At 39.7% G+C, this 25,072-nt stretch overlaps 3 protein-coding genes across 4 annotated transcripts; all 3 read right to left on the reverse strand.

Annotated features, from left to right (window-relative positions):
- Positions 1-3,823: 3,823 nt before the first annotated feature.
- nucb1 (nucleobindin 1) lies at positions 3,824-9,035 on the reverse strand. 2 transcript variants are annotated; one of them, XM_079643343.1, is made up of 13 exons: positions 8,916-9,035; positions 7,684-7,807; positions 7,490-7,597; positions 7,233-7,365; positions 6,255-6,358; positions 5,889-6,074; positions 5,699-5,789; positions 5,558-5,616; positions 5,259-5,351; positions 5,066-5,155; positions 4,417-4,587; positions 4,143-4,257; positions 3,824-4,059 (listed from the first exon to the last, which is right to left on the reverse strand). In XM_079643343.1, exons 2-13 carry the CDS (start codon positions 7,801-7,803, stop codon positions 3,974-3,976), a joined length of 1,356 nt encoding a protein of 451 aa, XP_079499469.1. In that variant the 5' UTR covers positions 7,804-7,807; positions 8,916-9,035; the 3' UTR covers positions 3,824-3,973. The 2 variants fall into 2 exon arrangements, with proteins under 2 accessions (XP_079499469.1, XP_079499468.1); XM_079643342.1 differs by having other exon boundaries at positions 8,920-9,029.
- Positions 9,036-9,397: 362 nt separating this feature from the next.
- On the reverse strand, positions 9,398-15,487 carry ccndx (cyclin Dx). The gene is made up of 4 exons (XM_079646743.1): positions 11,974-15,487; positions 11,661-11,876; positions 10,156-10,485; positions 9,398-9,876 (listed from the first exon to the last, which is right to left on the reverse strand). The coding sequence occupies exons 1-4, from the start codon at positions 12,229-12,231 to the stop codon at positions 9,727-9,729; spliced, it is 954 nt and encodes a 317-aa protein (XP_079502869.1). The 5' UTR covers positions 12,232-15,487; the 3' UTR covers positions 9,398-9,726.
- Positions 15,488-16,269: 782 nt separating this feature from the next.
- Positions 16,270-24,428, reverse strand: tbc1d17 (TBC1 domain family, member 17). The gene is made up of 17 exons (XM_079643910.1): positions 24,306-24,428; positions 23,554-23,649; positions 23,394-23,471; positions 23,208-23,319; positions 22,944-23,127; positions 22,672-22,780; positions 22,039-22,209; positions 21,792-21,917; positions 21,577-21,680; positions 20,613-20,707; positions 20,395-20,511; positions 19,660-19,760; positions 19,267-19,366; positions 18,907-19,004; positions 18,437-18,553; positions 18,094-18,180; positions 16,270-17,074 (listed from the first exon to the last, which is right to left on the reverse strand). The coding sequence occupies exons 1-17, from the start codon at positions 24,330-24,332 to the stop codon at positions 16,913-16,915; spliced, it is 1,884 nt and encodes a 627-aa protein (XP_079500036.1). The 5' UTR covers positions 24,333-24,428; the 3' UTR covers positions 16,270-16,912.
- Positions 24,429-25,072: the final 644 nt, after the last annotated feature.

A 25,072-nucleotide genomic window follows, 5' to 3' on the forward strand; every position in this document is an offset into this window, starting at 1 on the left:
TAAAACACGCAGGTATGCAAAGAGCTGGTCCAACCAAGAAGAGTTTTTGTCTTATATTTGAACAACACTCATATAGGCCTACCTATAGTCCTACTTCGAGTCTCTATACGTAAAGCAGTCTTTTTTTAAACATATCTTTTAAATAGTATAAATATTTAGTTTATTGCGCTAGCTTATTAACACAGTATTACAGGTAGCCTACTGTGTATGCCACCTTGTGTTTGAATTCACAGAGTCTTGCTAAGAATTAGCATATTGGATATGTCTTATCATGATTTATTTCACTGTGAGTCCGTGTAAAGATGACTAGATGAGTAAGCACTAGTTTTATTTTATAATGCTAATATTATAATGGGGGGAAACACATTTTATTTGCTGCACACCTTTTTGAACTAGTTTCAATTTACTATATTCTATTCAAGGATTTTTACTTTTTCAAGCATCTTAAAATCTAAAGACTATTCAAATTACATTAAATAAAACTAATTAAACAGTATTTTTTTAACTTTTAGAAACAACAATTTGGGATTCAGTACCTTGCCTGAGGACTCCGACATGTTGGCTACAGGGGGTGTGAATCAAACTGCCCACTCTCAGATAGACACTAACATCAATATCTGGTTTATCTCATAACGGCAAGCAACTTCACATAGTACATCTGTTTGTGATTGGACTTTCTATATATCACAAGTCAACAGGACAGGCAGAACAGAGCACCAAACCAGGACAGGTGTAATGCCGCATTAGTATACTGTATGGCTTGAATTGCCTCCTTGTTGCCATATGTTTTTGTTCAAATGTGCAATATAGTATCACACTGTTAAAAGGTGAAAAATGACTGATACTTGAATAACTGAAAACTTTATTCTGAAGTCGAATCAGAGTTTTTCCGGTCACATTCGTTAATTTTCTGTGTAACTTCACAACCTCCCATCGTTTATCTTCCCTCATCCCTGCTCCTCGGTAAAGATGCTGGGTCTTAAAGAAACAAACTCACACCGGCTATCATCAAGTTAACTCCTTAGGTCCATATTTTAATTTCATACTGCACTTTACTTCAGTTGTATACCTTATGACACAAATGCAATTGTCATTATCAGAGGGACAATTATTTCATTAAAAAGTTGTCTCTAAATGTCTAGTAAATGTCTAGTAAATGAAACTTGCCCAAGTATTTAAACAGCTGCACCCTCTGGCGGCTAAATAAGGGAAATGCAATGCACTACCATAGGTACAGATTTTAAACAACCATCATGAATTCACATCTTTTTTGAAGAACTGAACAGAATGAGGAACGTTAAATAAAGTTGCAAACCAAAAAAAACATTTGAAAACAACTAAAAGTGTGACTGTTGGTAAAAGTATTGAGGTGAACTATTTAGGGATTTATGAAGTATTACGTTTTTTTCAATAACATTTAATTCAAATGTTGACAATTTGTTTCCATATGATTAAATCACCCACTACTACACAGTTAAAATGTACCAGTCACCATCACTTGTCATGCACTGGTCTGTCAGCCAATCAGATCGCTGAAGAGGCGGGTGTTAAGATCCTAGGTAGAGACGGAGAGGGGGGAGAGGAGGGGGTGAGATGGAGGTGACGTAATGTTCTTTTTGGAGAGGGTGATGTACAGTAGAGCCACCAGAGTGAATCAAAGTGCATCCAATTCAAAATTGAAAACAACATATTTTAGAGGAAAAAACAGAAGTAAAAAATAGGAACTTGTGGGATGATATAAAGCAGATCTCAGTCTTGTCTGGATGAGTTTGAAAACTTACAAACAGTTTTTGGCTGAAAGTTAACGTTTTAAGGGAGCAAACATGTCAATACTTCACAATAATCTATCTGTACCCCTTTAGAAATAGGATCATTTATAGTTCAGAAGATTTTTTTTACTGATTTATTAATCATCATTAGTCTAGTTAATGAACACAGTCACAAAAAAACAGAAGTTCTCCAGTAAAGTATCAGTGTTTCTGTGTTTGAATGAAGCTCCCCTGAGCGCAGTATACTTACAAGATGTCCCTGTATCATGCCCTCCTGCCATGACGTCTTCACAGACCCACTGACAGTGTGTTGACAGCTTCACCACCACCTCTGGTCACAAACAGTTGGATGAAATGACAGGGCTCGTATTGTGCACGATGCCTTCTGCACAGTGCACACACAACACAAACCTGTTAAAGTTCCCACAGGGAGCTGGGTCCGGACTCAAAGGAAATCCTGTTTTAAAGCAGACTGGCTGAGCTCTGCAGGAGAAACACAATCTTGCATATTCTGTGGTGTATATGTTTATATTGTCTTGGTATAATATCTGTGGTCAATATCAGTTATAAAAAACTATTAACTAACTACCTTCAGTATTATTCTACTACTGACAAAGAGGTATGGTATGCTTAAGCAATAGCTCACGACAGGCAGTGGTATATGCTCATTATATCACAGCTAAGGGGCGTGGTTCGGCCCGACGCGAAGCGGAGTATGCAGCCCAACTGCATACTGTTTTTCTCAGACGCGGAGGGATACTAACTTGTTGTGAAAAGTAACTTACAATTTTACCCGTGATGTACGCTCAGTATATCGCGACTAAGAACAAATCAGATTGCTTGATTTTACTTGTCCGTTTTATACATTTCTGTATATCCCTGTGGCTGAAATGTTCAATTCACAACAGCAGTCCACAAACGAGCCCACACGGAACAAGAATTATTGCAAAGAATCAAAGAGCATTGGACTGAATCGAGAATGTTTTACCTTTTAACTGGGAGGATGCCACTTAATACAACACCTCATTAATAACTACAATACTTTATATGTTTTGCACCTGTTTTTGTGCTAAAACATCAACAAGTGTATTTCATCTATTGATATTTGCAGGAAACATGTGCAAGCAAGGGTTACACTCAATCACAAACCGTATGTGCTGCTATGCCCACAAGTAAGAACATTTCACAATAAATATAATGTCTGAACACCAGGGATTATTATGATGCACATAATAAACACTGACTTGAGGATTGAGCTTTCTGGAGACGTCTTTATCTAGACGCGGTGACTAACAGCAGCAGCTGGGTGGCTATCAGGAGAGGAGGGGCTCTGCGGGGTCACCAGAGGTCAGAGGGTTACAGGAATGCCGATAGGAATGTCCTGATCAGCAGACAGGGGAGCGTCTCCTCAGCGGGACAACAACAAGGATCAGAGGCTCCCAGGGGAGACTCAAACACACACTAGATTGCTCAATTAGTATTGCACATTTCCTACTACTATGTTTTTAAAATGGACTATAATACTGTACTTTGTATTATATATTGTAAGAGTTTATTTCCAAAATCAGAGTGAACATCAAATTAGTGTTGGATTGTTTTGATAAGGTACTATATCTACATTTTCTAAATCCTAAAATATAAATCTAACAAGTGCTGCTTTCTTTCTTTTACCACTTAGCGATGCCGTTCTCATGAATACAATCCCTGGTTGTCGTTACTACATCATGAGTGGGAGTGTATGCAGTTAGTTTGTCCCGTCGGTAGCCCCCAAAGTAATTTGATTGCGAGAAGTTTGGTTTAGAGGCTTTAAATAAGACTTTATTTGAAGATTTGTGACATTACACTTAGGACCCTGCTTTAATTAAAAGTCATCAGAAACTGAAGATTTCTGAATATACATATATTGTTTTTTTAGATCTTGAAATCTAATGTAGACCACAGAGATGAACACACAGTACGATATGTCATGATTCACAAGGCAAGTCTGAATTTACATACAGTTCACATAATTCAGTTTGTAGAACCCATCTGGATATCTGTGTCAGTGCAAATCGGTGTGTGTGTGTGTGTGTGTGTGTGTGTGTGTGTGTGTGTGTGTGTGTGTGTGTGTGTGTGTGTGTGTGTGTGTGTGTGTGTGTGTGTGTGTGTGTGTGTGTGTGTGTGTGTGTGTGTGTGTGTGTTAAATAAGGCTGTCAGAGTGTCCATTAAGTGTGTATAGGCAGATTCTGTGGAGGCTCTGCAGGCAGATGATTCGGGGCCTCGCCTTGGAGTTCAGCTGGGGCTTTTACCTCTGTGAGAGAAAGATAAAGATACATTCAATACAAATAAATTCACACCAACAATAACAGATACATTGTATCACAGACTGTTTACCTTTATCTTCCACTTTTGGGGCCTCTGGTTGAAATTGAAGTTCTCCATTAGGACCTGCCGGGGGCTGCCCGTCGGCTGCCTGCTGTTCCTTTCTCTGGGACATCTCTAATACAGCCTGAAATTGTGAAATTGCAACTGAATGATCACCTGTATGTTTCAGTGCTATTACAGGCTGAGAATTGGTTATTGAAAAAGTGTAACCCCCATGTAATTATGATCCACTCTTTGAATCCAGTTTGGGTTGATATAAAGCTGTGAGTGTGGGGACAGTTACCTGCTGGTACTCCCTCCTCTGCGCCTCCAGGGCTTTGCCTCTCTCCTTCAGCAGGTCCTGCTGCTGCTGCAGGTTCTCTGCCTTCCTCTTCAGCTCCTCCTCTTTGTCCCTGAGTTCCACCTCAAATAGCTGGAGCTCTTCCTCTGTGTACGCCGGTTTAGTTTCCAAAGTCTACAGAGACAGCAAGACATTCACACAACTGTTGAAATATGATGGATTTGTAAAGACGTAGCTTCGTTATTCCCTCCCACATAACCTCATTGGCTGGTTCTGCCTTCATTCTCAATATGTCTTTGTCCAAAGCTATTAGCTGATACTAAAACACATGCATCTCTGACTAAGGGGACAAGCTATATTATGGGTACTTCTTTTCTGAACTGTCCCTCCTGAGTGGACAGTGTTAAAGCAATGTAATGCTAAATAGCTTTTTTCTTTAACTAAATGCAACATTAAACTACATAATTCCATTCACAGCAGCCACTTATGGGAGCAGCTTGAAGTCTGCAAATTGATGAAAAGAAAGAATAGCATTACACATTTAACTACACCGCCCACATTTCCCCAGCTTGTCCTGGGATTTGAACCACAGATTTGAACCTCCGATAGCCCGCCCACACCCCCGACCTACAGGCCACCCTGGGCTCTTTACCTCCCACTCCCTGGGATTACTGAACTCCTTCTTCTCCGTGGATTTAAGGAACTCTTCCAAGCTGACGAGACGATCTTGATTTGCGTCCACCTTTAACACAGAAACATCAGCTATATGAGTTGTGGCAAAGCATGGAAGGAAGTGGAGTGTATAACAGCATATGTTAGAAACAAGCAAAAACATAAGCCCTCACATTCTTCATGACATGCTCCCTCATCCTCAGCCTTTCTTCCTCCATCTCCGTCATATCATCTTCCTCGTTCTTTGCGTCGTAGACCTTCTCCAGCTGGAGGAGGGAAATGAACAGGTGTTACAGGGCTGCTGTGCTTATCACCGCTGTCAGGTTCAGAACTTGTACTTTTTAAAAGTCAAAACAGCTGTATTTTCAAAAAAAAGGATGATCATCCACTTGTGATATTGTGTCATGTGGTTTTCATAGCAAAACCAAAACAATTAAAACCTTGATTTTGAAGACAAGATTTAAGGCCTTACCTCTTTAGTGAAAAGAGCCTCCAATTCCTGCTCATCTAAAACACCATCTTCATTTGTATCTAAAACAGGGCGGAGGAGAAATAAGAATGTTTTTCTTACCATGGAAAAAGGACAGGAATGAGAAGAAGAGGCGCCACTCACCATGCAGTTTAAAAAATGTTTTAGGGTTGAACTCCTTAGGATCCAGTCCGTCTGTCTCCTCCCAAACTTCCCGTAGCTGAGCAACACTACCCTGAGGTTTGGAAAAATGAAGCAAAGAGGAAACACATGTAAGAGAGCTTCATTCACTTCCACTTGTTTCCAATTGAAAAACAACAACATTTGTGCTTACTGGAGCATTGACTTTGGGGTGCTGGTGGTGTTTTTCCTTGAGCTCCTGCATTCTCTTCTCCTCTTTCTCCCTCTTCTCCTGGTCCAAGCCCTTCAGGTACTCCCGTCTCTCGTGCTCCTTCAGCATCTCGTAGCGTTTAAACTCCTCGTGCCTCTCGGCGTCATAGTTCTCCAGGTCCTTGGTGGCCTAGACAAAGAGCCAGAGCGAATATTTTATTCCAAGACAATCAGTAACAGGTTGTCCATCATGGTCTGACTGGTATTAGTAGCCTACTCAACTCTGATTAGTGTAATTATGATTCACACGTTCCATTTCAATCTGGTCAGCACATAAACAGACTGATTTTTCTGTCTCTGGGGATCTTACCGTTGTGATTAGCAGCTCAAGGTCTTTGGCCTCGAAGGTGTTTTGATTGTGGGGATCCAGATGTTCAAACTGCTTGAGTAGCGAGCTGTGGTCCATCTGAAGGCCTGCAAAGCAGAGAAGACACATCATTACCAAACACATGCTGGACTCATATGACTTCCATTATATCCTGTACACACTTAACACACCTCTGTATTAAGGAGGTTACATTCCTCTCTCAATACACAATTTACTATTCTGCGTTCATGTGCATATTTACTATTGTTGGTATTTTTTCCAAGTAAAAAAAGAAAACATTTGCTGATTGCGTTTCTCACAAAATCATACAAATATTGCTTTTCAGAGTACATCATTTGGATCACATTTAGTATAGTTATTAGTAAGATTTGAAGACACTTTCAGTTCAAATGCTTGTTTTATGTTCAATGTGACATTTTATACACTACACTAGGGCTGCTCAATTAATCGTATTTTAATCGCAATTACGATTTTGGCTAGCCACGATTATGAAAACAACATAATCGAAATAAAACGATTTTTAAAAAAAAATTATTATTATTTATTTATTTAAAAAAGAAAAAAATATTTATTTTTTGTATTGGTTTTTCGATTGAATTATATTTAAAGTTCAGGGTAATCAACTATTAAAAACATACTACAACTTTTCTTTTTCAATAAATCGATGTTTTCAAAGTAAATGGATAATCGTTTTTAATAATCGTGATCTCAATTAGACACAAATAATCGAGATTAGGATTTTTGCCATAATCGAGCAGCCCTACACTACACAACACAATTTTACCTATAAAATAAGACAACGCTACCTTCACAAATGAACATTTGTCATATGAATGTATTTTTCTGATACAGAAACCATGCCATTTTTTTTAGCAGGGATCTGCACAAAATCGAATACAATCTATTTAAACAGGTACATGTACACACTATTTTTCACTACATGAAAATGAGTCCACTCACTTTGTGTATTGGTGCTGTCCAGTTTGGCCTTGAGCAGCATCCTGAGGCGAGAAACCTCCTGACGCTTCAGCTCATCCAGACGAGTCCTCACATGGTGACCCACCAGATCCAGCTCTTTACTGAGACGACCATTCTGAAGAAGCACACAAGACATCCAGGGGAGAACAACAGATTAAACCTGAGATCCTCAGTTTACCAGTTTAAAGGTAAACTAGGAAGCTTTGTTAGTGAGAATGAAATAGGAAATGGGCGCTGACCTTGATGTCTTCTGTGTTCGCTGTTTGCAGTTTCTCCCTGAAGTGAGGGTCTGTCTCCAAAACCTCTATCACTTCTCTGAGATACCTGTCATAGTAAAGGCCAGTGTCCTGAAAGAGTGTGTATGAAAGGACAGATTATTCACAACCAACTAAAACTCAATTAATTACATGACTGAGATTATTGAGATTGTTACCACGTTCTCTTCCGGCACTTCTTCTTTAGTTTCCTGGTTGTCTCCATTGCGATCTATAGGCACTGACCAGACCCCAGCACAGATGGATAGAACCAACAGCCACACAGGTGTTGGGTTCATCCTCCTTCGATAAACCACACTAACTGTTACCATATTGTCAAGGTCCATTTACACTTATTTATAGAGCATTTGTTTTACAACAATCATTAATGAACAAAAAAATGTCAGAAGATATAAGTCCTTAAAAACATGCACAAAGACAAAGGGCACATTGGTTAAGCATGCAAAAAATATGAATCAAACTATGACTGAAAAGCTACAATCTTACAAAGTCATGTAACACTGCGTGAGGCTGATTGTAAGGTCCTCTGTTAATGAACAATTTAACCCTGCTGTATGTTAGCTCAGACTTTCATTTAAAGGTGCAAACAGTATAGGTATATATATTTAAACTACTAGATAAATCAAAACAAAAGAATTCATCTGGGAGGATAGTAACCCTGACCCTGGGTTAGTTAGTTACACGTAACAACATAATTATTGCAAACTCATTAACTTATTTTAGTGTGTTTTGTTCATGGCTGGTATGAATACTGTATGCCGAATTCAGAAAGAGATTCCATATAATTGAAAAAACTCTAAAGTTGTTTAGATCTATAACGTTTGTGGCTTCTCTGAAAAGATGATCAATAATATCAGATGTGTTAGGTGGAGTTTGGCGTAACGTTCATTTCTGAGAAGGACACCTTCTACAAGCTGAAATAGGAGTATCTATTCATCTAAAGATACCATAAAGGTTACTGAATATAATAAATAACCCATTTTAAATGTAGCATTAGTATTATAGTGTATTATCCGTGTGGTGGCTAGTGATCGTTAGCTAACTAGCTTAGATTATTAGGACAACACGGATGCGGATGAGGGAAGTGCTAAGCAAATAATTGTATCCTTTCCTAGATGTAGCCATATCATATGTGAGATTGAACCTATGACATGAATAAAGTAATGCTTTGTTTAACAGCATTTATAATGTTATTCATTCGTTACAATATAATTGTACAGGTAATATAACAGGTTCTGGTTTTCCATTACCGACAGTAGCCCTGAACATCGGGGGTTGTAACTGCGTTGTCTCTGTAATGTCACGATTATTTCTAATTTAAACTACATCGAAACAAGAAATCTTAATTAAAATACGCTTTAACACAAGATGTCTTTAAATAGATAGTTACCTACCGCACGTATGTTATATCCGATCCGATTCTCAAAGCACGATTTGTATTCGCGTCGGATAAAATTGACGTCACGGATGTGAAGGAGTTGTCCTATACGCTTCCTTCAGGGAACGTCGGAAATACTTCCCACAGAAATGTCAAATATACCAGCTTAGTCCTTTTGTTTTATTTTAAGTAGTAACCCTTGATTAAAAAATCAGCCCCCAACATATTTGCTCCTGTCACTGTCCTATAAGGGTGTAATTATGACCCTTGTGAAAGTAGATACATTATATTTTCCATTTCAGAGCTCGGAAGAACTGACCCTGTTGAGTTATGTAAATGTGATGTGTGAAGTAAGTGAAGGCAGCATTACCAAAAACATAAATAAAACACAAATGCCAAACACACGTTGTACAAACGTTTTAAACGTTTAATTTCTTTGAAAAATAGATCTCATGTATATTAAATTCAGTACACAAACACAAAGTAATGGCAGGTTGAAATAAATTAACATCAAAAGAGCCAACAATTTCACTTAATAATAAATAAAATATATAAATATTATGCATCAAAATAACATCTATGCCTACAAATAGAAATAGATAATAAAATATGGCACATGCGAAAGACAAAATTGCAAAAGTGTTCACAAATAAATAAAGTTAAACAATAAATTATAAATTAATAGTCACTCAAAAAATAATTTTACAATATCAAAACAGGTCAGAGCATTTCGAGGTCATGTTCAATATATATCAGTTTGACTGATACACTTTGATAGGTTTTTGACCGATTCACACTTTCAATGTAAAAGTCGATCCAGTGTCTAAAAATCAATCTCTCTCAGGTCAGTAGGGGTCCCGGGTCTTTCGTTCTCCACCTCTTCTTCCTTCTCCATGGGGCCCTGCTGCAGCCCGCTCCTCAGTCGCTGTCGGAGACCATATTCGATCATGTCACTGTAGCACTGTAGCAATGCCTTGGATAAAAGACATAAAGAAAATCAATTGTTTTTGTCAAAGATGCAACCTGGCTTTTTTAACGACTGAACACCCAAACAGACCTCGCTACAGGGTGTACTTTGAGGGTTAGTGACTCTGCTGACCGTTTACATGCAGAAAAAGCTACATAACACACAAGGGGACGGGTAATAAACAGAAAAGCATGACATGGAATCTTTAACATATTATGGAAACAACTCTGATGAGATCAAAAGGCCATACTGTAATGTGCAGCATCAGACTGCAGGTGTACTCACCAGGTCAGCTTGGCAGAGCTCCGCTAGTGCCGCACATATGACAGCCAGCTGAGTCGGGCTCTTGTTGCCTAAGCCCCGCAGAGCACAGTTCAGTGTCGCTGCAGCAACAAGGGACGGTGGTGCTCCCAGGAAGCGGGAGTCACACGCACACATGGCGGCCAGCGTGTCACTGTGCCGCCGCAGGGTGGAGAGCAGTAGCCCCTTCTCAGAGTTACCGCTGTCTCCATCTCTTCGCTCCTCCACAGAGGCAAGGAAATGTGGGAAGAAGTCCTGCGGAGTCACTGCTGCTGTGTCCCATCGGAGGGTGGCGAGGATGAGACGCTCCATCTCCTGATAGAGGGAAGACAGGTGCATTTAGAAAACATTGTGTAACGATAAAACATGCAGAGATGGCCTATTGATTGGCATCATATGTGCATACGAAACACAAAAGGGATGTTTTTGTATTGATACATTGTGATATTTCTTCAATATGATCTTGTCATCTTAAAGGATGTGTTAGAGTTCAATAAGTTCAATCAATACATGTCATTCATTTAACCAAATTCTAAATTCTAAATTGGGTAAATGCATCAATACTATATTCAATATTTATACATTGGCATAATATCTTTAGTAACTGTTTTCCCATCCAGTTATCTATTGAGGGAAACAGATAGTGGGTTTTTGTTCATTTTTATATTTTCAGAATTTCTCTGATTCCAGCTTCTCAAATAGAGAGATGTGCTGCCTCTAACATATATTAAAGTTCATGGAAATCATTTGGGGTTAGGATGTTTTATCAAACAATACATAATATTTGAGGACATCACCTTGGGCTCTGGAAGGTTGAGATTCTATTTTTCCCCTTTTATCTGAATAGTCTGATGATAAAACTAGATATGGTTACACTTTGTGAGACATATGTCGTCTTTGTATATAACTTACAGAAGAAACCCTTTGGTTCATCGGGCTAATATACGTGATATAAAAAAACGGTAATTTGGGGGAAAAAAAGTTAGTTCTAGCCCTATTGCATCTAAATCAATGTCAATTATGTTTTGTCATTTATTTTTATTTATTTAATCGTTTATTTGGCAGGGACAATGCATAGTAATAAACACTTAAAACATTAAAATGTATCAAGCGTAACAGTGCCAGATTTAGCTTTAAGCTATTTTCCATCCGTCATAAAGTTGATGGATGTGTTAAGGCACAATCATACAAGAACACATCTCTGTGTTTACTTAAGTTTGATACAGTTTGGCAGCTAAAACTTTTAGACTAACAACTTTATACAATGTGATCAAGTTGGTTTTGTGCATTTGAAGTAATCCACTCGGATTACAGGTGGTGATATCAGGGACCCACACCTGGAAGGTAACCCAAAACTTTTCTAAGGTTTTGTTAAAAATAGATGGATGAGCAATATTCTGAATGAGTTCCCACACAGCCCTGACTGTGTGGTTTTAAACAACCACATTTCTATGCACCTGCCACCTGTGGATGCTGTGTGACTGACTCACCCGCAAGTTTGAAGGCACGAAGCTGTACTCAGCTGCGGCACAGAGAGTATCAGCAGTGACGTTTTCACACTCCGAGAGTTTGGAGGCGATGAGGATGCAGCCTGCAGCCAGGCAGTATGGCGAGACAGGCAGAGACAAAGAGGCTGACAGGAACCTGTCCATCAGAGAGACAGACAGAGGGAACACCGCCTCATCACAGCCAACCTCACAGCACACCTGTGGAGAAGAAAAAAAGAAGTCATCAGTATCAAAGTTGCTATGATCACATAACTCATGGGAGGAGGAGAAACTGGAGCATCAGAGAGTTTCATACCTCCAGGGCCCATTTGACGAGCTCCTCCCTGCGCTCTGGCTCCCGCTGGATGAGGGTGATGTAAAGTATGGAGGGCATGTACCTCTCCTCCACCTGAAGCAACCTCTGGATCACACGATGCCCGGACACAGTGGGGTCCCAGCCGGCTCGCAGCTGAGAGGAGCCCACCATGTATCCGCCCTGGGCTTCAGTCTGGCTGTGGTCCTGACTCTTGTCGTTCTCCACCTCCTCACACCACAGAGACATGCCTCTGTCCATCCTTACAGACTGCTGGGTCAAATACGAACTTGTTTACTCCAATTGGTAAAGGAAGGAAGCGGCAATATTGTCCCTCTGTCACCCGAGGAAGCTTGGTTTACTACAGGTGAACAAGCAGGGAAATCCTTTTTCCTTGTTAAAGATGTGTTGCCTTCCTGTGGTGCTGCGATGAATATCCCTCCCCAACCAGCGCCTCTGACTTTTATACCCATCGGGGAGAGAGTGAGAGGGAGTGGCACATGGGGGAGGAAGAAGAGCGTGGAAAGGAGCGTGAGCCCTCGTGAGTGACATAAAAAAATTAGAAGACAACAATATGTCTGTGCAACAATTGCTTCAACAGGTGGGGAAAGGGAGAAAGAATGAGAGCAGGGGAGAGAGGGAGGCAGGGGGGGGAGGGAAGAGGAGCAGACAAGTGAGGGAGTGGCCCGCAGGGACAGAGTAACAGCTTGTCTTCGATACTGAAAGAAAGAAGGAGGATAAGAAGAGGCTACAAGCGGTGAGAGTCAGAGAGGGGAGAGAAAAGGTCATATCCAGACTCTGACAATGGGAATGGATGACAAAAGGAGGAGGGTGTTTGTTTACAACGTGAGCACCAGAGGAGATGTGTCAAAGTCTGGATGGATGCTCGATCCTGCTGCTGTTAGATTAAGATATTGATATTTATTGATAACCCTATTTCATATTTTTGTCTTTAACAGATAATCAACCTTAAATACTTGTTATTTATTTGTGTACGTAATACTTTGTGTGTTTCCCTGATCCTTTGGGGAAGATTACTGAAATAGTTAGGCTGAAATATTGATTAATTGAACGTTTCATTTTTCTGTCATACATGAGATTAGAATGACCATCTTTGGGGTTATGACTCTTTTTTTTCAGCCAATTTCTCACCATAGTAGGATAGTCATAAATAAAGTGATACACTTTATAGGTCTTTGCATTATTGAACCAGGGTTAAATAAATTCAGAAATGCAATGAGGGGAATTCAGAGGGAAGTTTGACAGTTGAAACAAGTTGGAATAAAACAAGATAAAAACAGATAAAACAAATAAGGCATATAATTGTGTTAATTAAAGTTTTGGCTTCGTCTCTTCTCCCCTCCGAGGTTTCCCATTGTCAAAGCAACCTGTGGCCCGCTGCCCCCCCCAACCCCTCGCCTGGGGCAATCTGCTGCTCGTGTTTAAAGCGCAGCGCAGCCACTGGGGAGGGCTGGGCGAGGTATGTGCAACAGACAGTGGAGCAGGGCAGGTCAATGAGCCGTATTGTCTCCCTTTACAAATCAGTGTCAGACAGCAGCCCCTGGCCTTCTGCCTGCTGCTGGCTCCTCTCTCTCTCACACACACACTTTACACATTCATGGGGTAGACACACTTTTCACACACTCTCCGGGGACTTCCTCTGACGGTCACAATGGGGTCGCACTCACCAGTGGAGAATACAGATTGTATTTGACAGTCATTACAGGTGGCTGTTCACACATTAAGGCTTCAATGGCAGCTCATGTTTCAATAGGAGTTAAAAGGACGACCACACTGACACCATGACTTGATTTCAGCTGAGCATCAATAATTCATTCTATTCAAAGAAAAGCTGGCGAGTAGATTCAGGTTTCATACGCAGGGTAAACTTGTTTTTGAACTTATTTGTGACAAAATAAATGCACTTCATAAGATACGTTATTGAGCGTAACATCGAAAAAAAGTATTATATAGTTAATAAAATAGTAGCATCAATGTAGTTACATTACTTTGATGTAACTAAAATGACTTTGATTTAACTACAATTATATTTGTTCAAACAAGTGAAGAGGAGGTTATCAGATTTCAATTATAAGGAAAAACATATGAAAAATAAAAATATGAGTTATCAAAAGTCAACGTTTTCATGATGCTGAACAAAAATGTCCCCATTGCAAGTGCTATGTTAATTGATTATTTCATTATTGAATTGTTGAATTATCATGCACACATTTTACTGCTGTAAATGGTGAAGCTGATTTGAACTATTAACATTATCAGTCATCGGGTATTTTTCATCTACAGTATAACTGCCCATTTTATTTTAGGTTTAAAAAAGTGCAGTATATCCCTCTGAATTGCTGTCAAGTGTCAACTATACAGGGCCAGATGGAAATACGGAAGCATTTTAAATTAAGTATTTAAGCTCATGTACAGATATTAATATATCAATAACAATATATCAGTGACAGACATTTTCAAAAAATCCAACCTAAAGAAAAATCTTTAAATAAAAGTAATATTATATATACACTGTATATTGTTTTGTGAATGTGATCCAGCCTCTCTGTAATGCACACTGACCATCAGAACAGCAGGCAGAGGACACTGCCAGATGGGTAAACCTTCTAATGCATAGCTGGGATTCCTGCTCTTAAATAAAATCAATTAGGGTGCAATATGTCTGAAACAAAAACTCCAGTAGCCCATAGGCCTATTCAAACAACCACCTGTCAACATTATGAATTGAAGTCTTCTAACTGTGATTTGAAGTATTTGTGCAGATACAAACTTTTTTTCCCAAAAAATTGAATAGGTAGCTTAATTAAGTTTTTACGGTCCCAAAGTGGAATTTTGCATTTGGCTTGCAGCATGGCAACAATGGATTTATGAGGATCAATAGAAAGATTTGCAGATTAAAACAACAACGCATAATAAAACCTGTAAAATCTCACACAAAGAAATACCTCAAGAGAATATAATGATATCTTGAGTTTTTTTCAAAACCAACCAAAGGCTCAAATCTAGCTTAGAGGGCAGAGCTTCAGCCACATCATCTACTGAAGAAAGCAGCTCTTAACACCCAGCATAATGACAACATGAAGAGACCCTAATCCTCCAACACTCAGTCGATTGAAGCATTAGAGAGAGAATATGGGGTTTAAAGCTGTTGACAAGGCCTGCGCCTATAAAACGGGCTTTGAGAGGGGCTGAAAGCAGATTGAGTTTGAATGAGGGGCTGAGTAAGTTTGGCTCTGCCAGTCAAGTGAGGTCAGGTTGGGGTGGAGGGGAGGGAGGAGGGGGGCCGGGAGGAACAGGGTGACAGATCGCCAGCCTGTTTAAGCACCCTGTTAAATTCATACATTGCAGCTGTATTCAAACAACACACTCAGAGGGGGAAAGAGACAGTGATGAGCCAAAAGAGGTCCTGAGAAGGGGTGTGGTTCCACGCCCCTCATTTTCCAGCTCATTTCCCGGGACAGTGGAGAGCAGAGCTCCTTTTCCCCCTCACACAGACACCTGCTGGCCAGCGGGGGGGGGGGGGGGGGGGGGGGCAGAGTTTAACCAGTTCACAAGTTAAGACACCACATAAACAAACAGTTGGTAATGGGGATAATTACATTTCATGATTCTATTTTTATTTGTATAACACATTGTTCTAACCTAATTTCAATGTAGTTATCACTCAGTATAAGAACATTTTAAGTATTGAAATAAGGTTCAATTTGATTAATTATTATAAATGATCTTATGTAGACACATTTTATATTATGTGTTATATTTGATCTGTTTATATACCAGTAATGTAAGCTTTGGAAGAGGACTTTAAGTAGTTCACAAGTTAATGGTGCTTGTCATTACATTTAATGATCATTTTCTTGTGTCTTTTTGGTTTTGTCTCGTTTAAAAAAGAGTTTTCTTATCACATTTTGTTGTTTTGTGTTACTCAGATTTTTCACTTTGTTTAAAATATTCTTTTTTGAATGCTTCTTTCTTTTGAGTATTATGCGGTTGTGTATTGTGCCTTAGAGGTTATTCTGTGATTATCTTGGTGATTATTATGTATTTGTTAAGGGCCCAGTTAACAAGCAAACTTGATTTGACTTATATTCCGTTTAGTCTTTACCTGTTCAGATTGAGAGGTGTTGATTCAACTTGATTTTAAACTAATGGTATAGGCTGTACTACTTAGTTGTTTCCATTTACATCAATGATGGGTACTGTTGATTTAAAATGCAGTACTGTTGATTTCGACCAACTGTGTGATGTCAAAAGCAAAAATATCAATGACATGCTTCATTAAGATTCAACCATTTATTTGGAAATAATCAGCGGATGAAAATGTTATTTCATGACAATATGTAGATAATTACAAGGCTAAAAAGATCACCACGCCACATGCGCAAACTATAAGGCATGCAATAAAGTTTGCATAGGGCTGGAATGGCATCATACGGTCCTAACAAGATGCTGCCAGTGAGCAAATCCTTCATCTTGCTCCCTTTAAGGAGCAGTGGCGAGGGGACGCAGGACAAAGTGCACTGAAAGCATCACATGGGTCGAGCAGAGATGATTATTAAATCATTGTCAGAAAGGTAAAAGAGAATCACTCAGAGAGGGATGGGGAGTAGAAAGGAGGACAAAACTCTCAACAAAGACACAGGACATTTAAACAAGTGACACGCTGTCATGGAGGACGAGGAGCAGACCATAAACATGGAAAAAGAGCACTGCAAGTACAGCTATGTTTAAACTAAAGAAAAAAAGCTTCAACAGCGCCCCCTGCCTCTGAAAGACAGTAACAACAGTCTTCACCAAAGAGCCTTCATTCCTTCTCATTGGATAGAGTTTTCATATATCTATACATCATTTTTTTGTTCATATATAAAGATCGTCCGTACATTTTCTTAGTGACTGTAAGTCCCCCAGCTGACCTGCAGATTTAAGGATAGGTGGGAACGGGTGCTGAATCACAGGAAGCAGCGCCTGCCTGGGACTCTGCGAGGAGGCGCAGGGTCTCGCTGGCCTGGGAGTCTGGGCTGTCCTCCTCAGAGCTGGAGGGGACGTACAGACCCATGACCTGCTGCACCTTCAGGGGGAGCTCCTGCACAGGGAGGAAAAGGAGGAGGAGGAGGAGGAGGAGGAGGAGGAGGAGGAGGAGGACAGGAGGTTAGGATCACTTGTGTAGAGGTGACTGATCTTATATAAAAGGTTCTAGATTTCGATGCATCTGTTTGGTAGGTATGTGCAGATCCTATACTCAATCACTGTTTAGGACAAATGGAAAAAAAGCATAATCTGATGCAATCTATTAACCTGACCTGTTACACAACATCAGTCACTATAGGCTATATAGAGGGTTGAGTCAGTTCCAATATGTTACACTGGAGGTATAATTCCTTGGTTATTCTTAATTCTCAAATGTAAACTTATGCACAGTTTCCCTTTAGATTTTATTCTAAATGTTTGAAGCGCAGTATTACATAACTGAGTCATACCATGAGTACGTGACCTCTAAGGAAGTATATCATTTGTTACATTTTAGTTTTTAGGTTCCTTTTTCTAAGGTGCACCCATACACATATAATATCAATTGTTTAATGGGGGAAATAGGTATCGGTAAGGAAACAGTGGTATACTGTAGATCCTTATTTCCTCACCTTTGCTCTTCATTATAAACACAGACACTCTATTGACTCCTGGCTGAATCTGATTGGCCCATGAAGCTACGCTACACCCCAGCCAGAGCTTTAAGGTCTGCTGACCAGCTGTTGCTGATAGTGCCCAAGACCAGGCTCAAAACCAGAGGGCACCGAGCCTTCGCAGCAGCTGACCCCAGGCTCTGGAACAGTCTGCCCCTCCATGTGAGGTCGGCCCAGACACTAGGGGTTTTTAAATCCTCACTAAGGACTCACTTCTTCTCTTTGGCCTTCTAGTCAGAGCGGAGTATGACACCTGACTATTCCTTGTGTTTTTGTTTTTTATATTTCTGTTGTAAATTATTGTCTTTTATTGTGATTGTAGTAAAGTGTTTTTATTACATGTACGGCACTTTGGCTCGACCAAAAATCGCTTTTAAATGTGCTAAATTAATCAAACTTGATTTGATTTGAAGCCTCTTACCTTGCACTGAGTCAGCTGCAGGTAGATGGCCTCCGCTCCTCGCAGAACAGTCTGCAGGTCCAACTGCATCGTCAACTCATTAATGTGCTGAGGAGCATTCACAATGGGGACAGAGTTGTACAGATGAGTGTATAGTTATAGACAAAGTAACTCATTGGCTGTCACACACCACACCACACACCACACACCACACACCACACACTACACACTACACACTACACACTACACACTACACACTACACACTACACACTACACACTACACACTACACACACCACCCACCACACACCACACACTACACACTACACACACTACACACACTACACACCACACACCACACACACCTTCAGAATAGTGTTGAAGTCATGGTCTGAGCCAATCAGCTCTCCTCTCTGGGACTGCAGGATGGAACAGGCGATCAGCAGGTGAAAGTTGTCACATGGCAGACGAGACCAGACGACCTGTGGCAGGGAAAAGGATGTTACACAAACACTATTTGCAAATGAGATGCAACGTTTAGTTTACTAGATTAGTCTATTGACTTCAAATAGTCATCGGTAACTATTTTGATAAACGCTTAATCAGACATTTTTAAAACAAGTTGTCAGGAAAAGCTATTTTTAGGCTCAAACATATATATTTACAAAATGTAATACAAAATAAAAGTGAATATCTGGGCATTGGACTGAAGAAACAAGACATTTAAAATTCAGACTGATATAACACCATGAAGCTTCAAAGGAGTAAATTGAACCTGACTGACTCTAGCTGTTATAGCATCATCAAATATTCCATGCCTATGTGGTGCACTCACCTCCCACATGGTGAGGATGTCCTCGAAGGAAAACTCTCTCTTAAACCAGATGAGCAGCCAGCGGAAACAGAAGCAAAGAGAGCCGCTGTCCTGAGAGTCTGATGGCACAGAAAGGGACCCAAAAAGAAGAATGAGCCCCTTGTTAATATGTTGTATTGTCTTAGGCACGTTTTAAATACACTGTATTCATCCAATTTGTGAATTTCCTTTCTTTTAGAATACATTTGTATGCCTTTTATGCATATCAACATATGCGCACCCATGTGTTCTGGTTTGTATACTACTTTTCATTGCTTTAACCTAATTACTCATGAGTTTAACAACAATCCAGTCTGCCTGCATGAGTATAATCTGACTAACCCAGGAAGTCGCACAGCTCAGGGTCCAGAGCCTTCAGCAGGATACTGAGCTGGAGGAGCTGCTTCTTCATGGCCTCCTGGGACTCTTCAAAGTTCTGGTGCTGCGGAGGAAACAGAAAAAGCCTCAAATCCATAGCTTTCTTCATTCATAACTGAACACATTCATTTGTTTTCATGTTTCAGTATTCACTAAGAAACCTCATCAAACTTGCAATAAAACTGCAGCCATTTTTGAAAGGGTCTACTTTGTGCTTTTATTCAAAACAGATTTGCAGTGACCACACAGGACTGAGCAAAGCCAGAATGATAATGTAGGGAGAGGAACAACCAAATCTAAACGTGTTTTTGACTGATATCCGAAAGCCCACAGAGAAAGATAAGTATTTCTTCTTACCACCAGCTCCATGAAGCCTGTGAGACACCAGAAGGACTCCACCTCGTTCTGTGTGACGAACAGCAGAGGAGAAAGGAGGTCACTCATCCCCTGGACATAACCTGGAGACATGGAAACAGAAGGGAGACGTTGATATATCTGTCTTAATGATACATACTGTGTGTGTTTGGTATGCTTTGTTGGAAGACAGGACACAAAGACACAGATGGACTAGCATTAGACACAGATTATTATTATTATCAACAGGTTCACATATGAAGAACTGTGTAGGAGGTACAGTGTTTTTAAACATTTAAAGTAAAGACTCTTCAGGACGAAGGCAGTCCTGAAGAGTCTTTGAAGAGTCCTGAAGAGTCTTTACTTTAAATGTTTAAAACACTGTACCTCCTACACAGTTCTTCATATGTGAACCTGTTGATAATAATAATCTGTGTCTAATGCTAGTCCATCTGTGTCTTTGTGTCCTGTTACCTACATTTATTGTTAAAAAAGTATTCTCATTGGCCTTAATTCATAAATATTAAGGACCGGTAAGCACATACTCTGACCAAACTATTGACTTAAGAAATGCAATGCTCTAAACAACTATTGACTTAAGAAATGCAGTGCTCTTGTATAAACAACTCAAATGATTAATATTACATTGTTTACATTTAGTATGTACTTTACATTTGTATTGGTACACATGTGTTCAGTCTGTGCACTTCTGCTTGCCAACAGTTTAGAAATACACACCAAGATCGAAGTTGAACATGCAGTAGGTCATCAGCACATCGTTCAGCAGGGTCAGTCCTGGGTTGTCGTTCCCAGAGAAGAACGTATTGTTTCTGTCCGTCCTGCTGACGTCTCGCTCTGTCACAACAGAACAAAAGCAGTTGAATTTCAACGCCTATTGAACAGGCAGCTGATACGATGAACAGATCTTCTGTTTTATCACAGATTGCAGGGCTGACCTATCAGGCTTCTGTATCCTTTGAGGAGGGAGTTCCTCATCTCCTGCTCTTCACTGACTGACTTCCACTGCACCTTCATTCTGAAGTACTCGTCCCTGGAGACACAGAAAGACATTTTAGAGGCTGACTACATTTCAATTGTAGTTCATGGACATTTTAAGGAAATTTCCTTTGAGTTAGCCGAAAAGCCTGATACCACTCTCACATCTTTAAAGTTAGGAAGATAAAGACAGCAACCAGTTAGATTTGTTTAACATAAAGACAGCAAACAGGTTGAAAGGCTTGATTAAATTCCATTAAATAACAACTCTAAAGTTCACTGGTAAACACGTTAAATCTTGGTGGTTTAATCAGAACAACATCTGAAATGTTATGGTTTTGCAGGAGGTTTTATTTCTTGGTCAGGCACAGCCCCTTCCTTGAGTCAATGCGTCTTGTCTTAAAAAATATGTAACGCTAACTGGCTGCTGGCGTTATCTTTGTATGTACTATATAGACATTAGGGCTGCTCGATTATGGCAAAAATCATAATCTCGATTATTTGGGTCAATAATTGATATCACGATTATTAAAAACGATTATCCATTTACTTTGAAAACATCCATTTATTGGAGAAAAAAGATTTGGACAGTATGTTTTTAACAGTTGATTACCCTGAACTTTAAGTATAATTCAACCGAAAATCCAATAAAAAAAATATATTATTTGAAAAAAAAAAAAGAATAATAAAAAAAGAATCGTTTTATTTCGATTACGTTGTTTTCGTAATCGTTGCAAGCCATAATCGTAATTGCGATTAAAATACGATTAATTGAGCAGCCCTAATAGACATGACGAGTTGTATTGGTCCTCTCAACCAACTCTCAGCAAGGAAGAAACATAGTGTATTTCCCAAAATGTCAAACTATACTTTTTAACTGCCTAATAGATTTAGGAGCGGATATGCAGTAATAACAACACTAACGTTTTAGCCCGAAGAATGTCTTCTCTTTCCTTGTGAGTGCTGTTCCATGGATAAAAGCCCAGGAGAAACTTCCATACCTCCTTCCTCAGGGTCGGTGTGACACCCTGCAATGGACAACATGGTATGAAACATGCACATCTGATAGAGGGTTATAACAAGTAAACAAGGTATGTCTTCCACATTAGAGATGACTCTCGCTGTATTTCCTGTCTCACCCCTCTGAATATTATCTCTTTGATCTTCTCTGGGTTCTTCACTCGCCCCTCTGGGTCCAGAAACTCCTCCCATTTGTCCAGCGGTCGTCCCCTGGTAACGTCTGGTCTGGGACCGAGCTCCACCCCCTAATGGAAGGAAAGACACCAAAATAAACAACCAATATAGATTCTCATGTCACTGTCATCTTTACATATTATTAGACCTGAATGTGTCATCCAAATTGTTCTTTTTGGTTCCTTCTCTTACACAGTTGATGAGCTCAAAGCCGGGCTCTTCGTCAGACTGTGGGGGGAAACTGGGATCATGGGCAGCACGGGAATGGGTGGCTGGCCCTGGAGGTCTTAGTGCAACCTTGAAGAAATTTGTGACTTTGGAGAATCCACCAAATGTAGTGGCATATGGGTCCTGAATGAATCTCTGTTCAATTGGAGAGAGAAGAGAATCACAAACAAGCACACAAATGTGTTTTACTTTGAACTGTAACACGCTGGATAACGTTTGTCTACTCCCACTGAGTCATATGCTATGTCACTGGTCATGCTTCATTATGTCACTCAACGTTGTCCCTATACATTTGTGCTTACCTAATCATGTAGGCATTACATGCACTTCTATAGTTCCTTCCAGTATACTTCTGTTATCAGTTCAACTATAATATAAATTGCGTATACCTCTTTTATTTATTCTTATTTAATATTTCTACTTCTCAATTTATCTTGACTTATTTCTGTCTTTGAGCTGGTGTAACACTTGAATTCCCCCTCTGGGGATCAATAAAGGCTTATCTTAAAGAGTAGGACTATGATCAGTGAGTCAGTAGGATTGATCAACAAGCCAATAATATAGGTTTTACGATCAAGGGAAACTAAAGCAAAATACCGAAACAAGATCAGAGCCATCGTCGAAAAGCTGCAGCTTATCGAAGGACTGAGAGAGAGCGCCGGGGTCATGAGGGTAGGCAAGGAAGAGCCTCCCGTCCACCGGTGACCTGATGATAACAACAGAGACCATGTGATGTTTTTCATACTTGTGTGATTTGTCAACAGCTCTGTCATAAACTGTAAATCTACTGTATTCAGAAGTGGTATGAGATTATTTCTAACTTGTTTACAGGTCAGTAACTGCTGCTAGAGGTCAAAGATGGTACTTACTGGTCGAGGATGATGTAACGGTTCATGGCTCTAAACAGCTCCCTGGTTCCTCCTCTGTGGAAGTGCAGGGGAGGAAGTGGGTGGCCCCCTCTACTAGTCAACACCAAGAAGTTTCTCCCCAAGGAGAACCGAGCCCTCCGCAGAGAGTATAACTCTGACAGAGGCAGAGAGAATGACCATTGACCTGCAGACAAAATAGGCACCGTTAGTTTCTTCTTCTTTAAAGTAACTGTTTGCCTGAAGTGACAGAAGTGATAACTACACCTGAGTCTCTGACTGGGACGTGTTCCCGATCTTTCTTCACTGTGCTGATGACTGCCCAGTCTGGCTCATAACCAGGGTCATAGTTTGCATCTTCCTCCTCTCCGTCTCCATCCTATTCAGTAAGAAGTGGGTTAAAAAAAAAAAACTCATATCGTTTGTATGTATATCAAACAGATGATTACTGACCTTTTTGGTGTAGAGTACAGCAGGGGCACTGCGACCCTCATCTTCAAGGGGGCTCCACTCTAAAGCTGGAACACCGGCCTAAAAAAAAACATGCGTTGTTGATAATCCCACTGCTTTTTTTTTCAATTTCCGTCTTTGTATCTTTAAACATGTTGCTTACCCTCTCCACAATACGGATGAACCCTGGGATGGTGGTGTCCTGGTTACTTCTCTTGGCATTTGTGTGGAGGTATACTCCCTCTTTTTCAAATATAAGCTGAGAAGAAAGAAAAAGCCCACATAAATATAAATGCAGCCATATCAATAACAAAGCTGAAATAAAATGACGGCTCAGGTTGGGTTTCCAGTCACAGGAACAGGTTTGGTCAATGCTAATTTTAATCTAGTAATCTGTTTTTACACATGATTGTATTGTCAAATAAAAAAATGTTTTTACGCTAGGCTACTGCTTGAACTGAACATTATGTACCACATCAAATATCTAACCTGTTAACCTGATTTCATTAGGGTTAATGAAATCATAGAACATAGATCTTGTCTGTCACGTGATTACAGGTCTGTCAGGTCAGTAGGTGAAGACGAGACAAACACATAGGAGGAAGACGTTATAGTGATACAGAATAGACTGTATTTTTATATTTTTCCCGTCTGTATAACTATAGATAAGGCTGTATGGTTGCTACAAAAAAGAGTCCGACATTTTATATCCATTCAGATGATAAAACGTAGCTGACAGTGTGCGGATTGACTTCATCGAGCGTTAGTGAAAACACACAGCTAGCTTGATGTATAAACAATAAGCTAACAATGACGGCCAGCTCGAGTAGTTTCACCCAACATTTCACAGTCGAGTTGAAGGAAAATTGTCAGCATTCACAAACTATAATACTATGTGAAATATTGTAGAAATACCTTGTAATCCTCAATGTTTTGCTCCATTTTCCTTCACCTCTGCCTCGACTTCGTTTTCCAAAATAAATGTTACGTCACACTTCCTACTAGCGAGAAGCCCCGCCCCTTAAAGAGACGTCATCACATGAGCTGAAAATGGACTACTGCTTTTGTTTGTGTCTTTTTTTTATATAGTATAATAAAAGACAATGCAAGTCATTTTATGTCAAATAGTGATACTTGTTCTTTGTAGTTTTGCTGAACCATTTTTATAAAGAATATATTTTGCAGTTAAAATGACTGCATTCAAAACCGTACTCATACTCATGTACAAAAGTAATGTCATAGTATTATATGTATAGTCAAGTACTTAAGGTAAACATTTTTATTTCAGAATAGTATTAAGGCTATTGTATAATAATTGTTGTTAGGTTATTGTATAATAATTGTTGAGACATTAATGTGTTAATTACTTGATGTTGCAAATGGTAAACATTTAGCTAATTTTACTTTATTTTTTACACACACACGGTCTAGGCATTTGCCTTGTTGTTTTGCAGTTTTGGCAAATTACAATAAACAGATCAATATAAACACATCTATAACTATGTCATCCTGGTTGTTTAAACTGTAGTTTATTATATTGTAGATTTAGATTTGTCATTGCATTTCTTCTGGTCCTAGGAAAGGGATCCCTACTCACTTGCCCTTCATAAGCTTTTTCCCATTATCCCAATATAAGGTTTTTACTTATCCAAAGCGAGGGTCTAAGTAAGACATAGGTTTTG

Source organism: Notothenia rossii (assembly GCF_949606895.1).
Source record: "Notothenia rossii genome assembly, chromosome: 8".
Taxonomy (NCBI): domain Eukaryota; kingdom Metazoa; phylum Chordata; class Actinopteri; order Perciformes; family Nototheniidae; genus Notothenia; species Notothenia rossii.

Excerpts from the sequence above, each read along its gene's own strand:
- nucb1 (XM_079643343.1), bottom strand. The coding sequence starts at position 7,803 with ATGAACCCAACACCTGTGTGGCTGTTGGTTCTATCCATCTGTGCTGGG. Across the intron at positions 5,352-5,557 it reads AGGCTCTTTTCACTAAAGAG|CTGGAGAAGGTCTACGACGC; the intron begins GTAAGGCCTTAA and ends TCCCTCCTCCAG. Across the intron at positions 4,588-5,065 it reads GTAATCCCAGGGAGTGGGAG|ACTTTGGAAACTAAACCGGC; the intron begins GTAAAGAGCCCA and ends CTGTCTCTGTAG.
- ccndx (XM_079646743.1), bottom strand. The coding sequence starts at position 12,231 with ATGGACAGAGGCATGTCTCTGTGGTGTGAGGAGGTGGAGAACGACAAG. Across the intron at positions 11,877-11,973 it reads TCGTCAAATGGGCCCTGGAG|GTGTGCTGTGAGGTTGGCTG; the intron begins GTATGAAACTCT and ends TCTTCTCCACAG. Across the intron at positions 9,877-10,155 it reads AGCTCTGCCAAGCTGACCTG|GCATTGCTACAGTGCTACAG; the intron begins GTGAGTACACCT and ends CTTTTATCCAAG.
- tbc1d17 (XM_079643910.1), bottom strand. The coding sequence starts at position 24,332 with ATGGAGCAAAACATTGAGGATTACAAG. Across the intron at positions 19,005-19,266 it reads TGAGCTGTGCGACTTCCTGG|ACTCTCAGGACAGCGGCTCT; the intron begins GTTAGTCAGATT and ends CTGTGCCATCAG. Across the intron at positions 17,075-18,093 it reads TGCAGCTGACTCAGTGCAAG|GAGCTCCCCCTGAAGGTGCA; the intron begins GTAAGAGGCTTC and ends CTCCCTGTGCAG.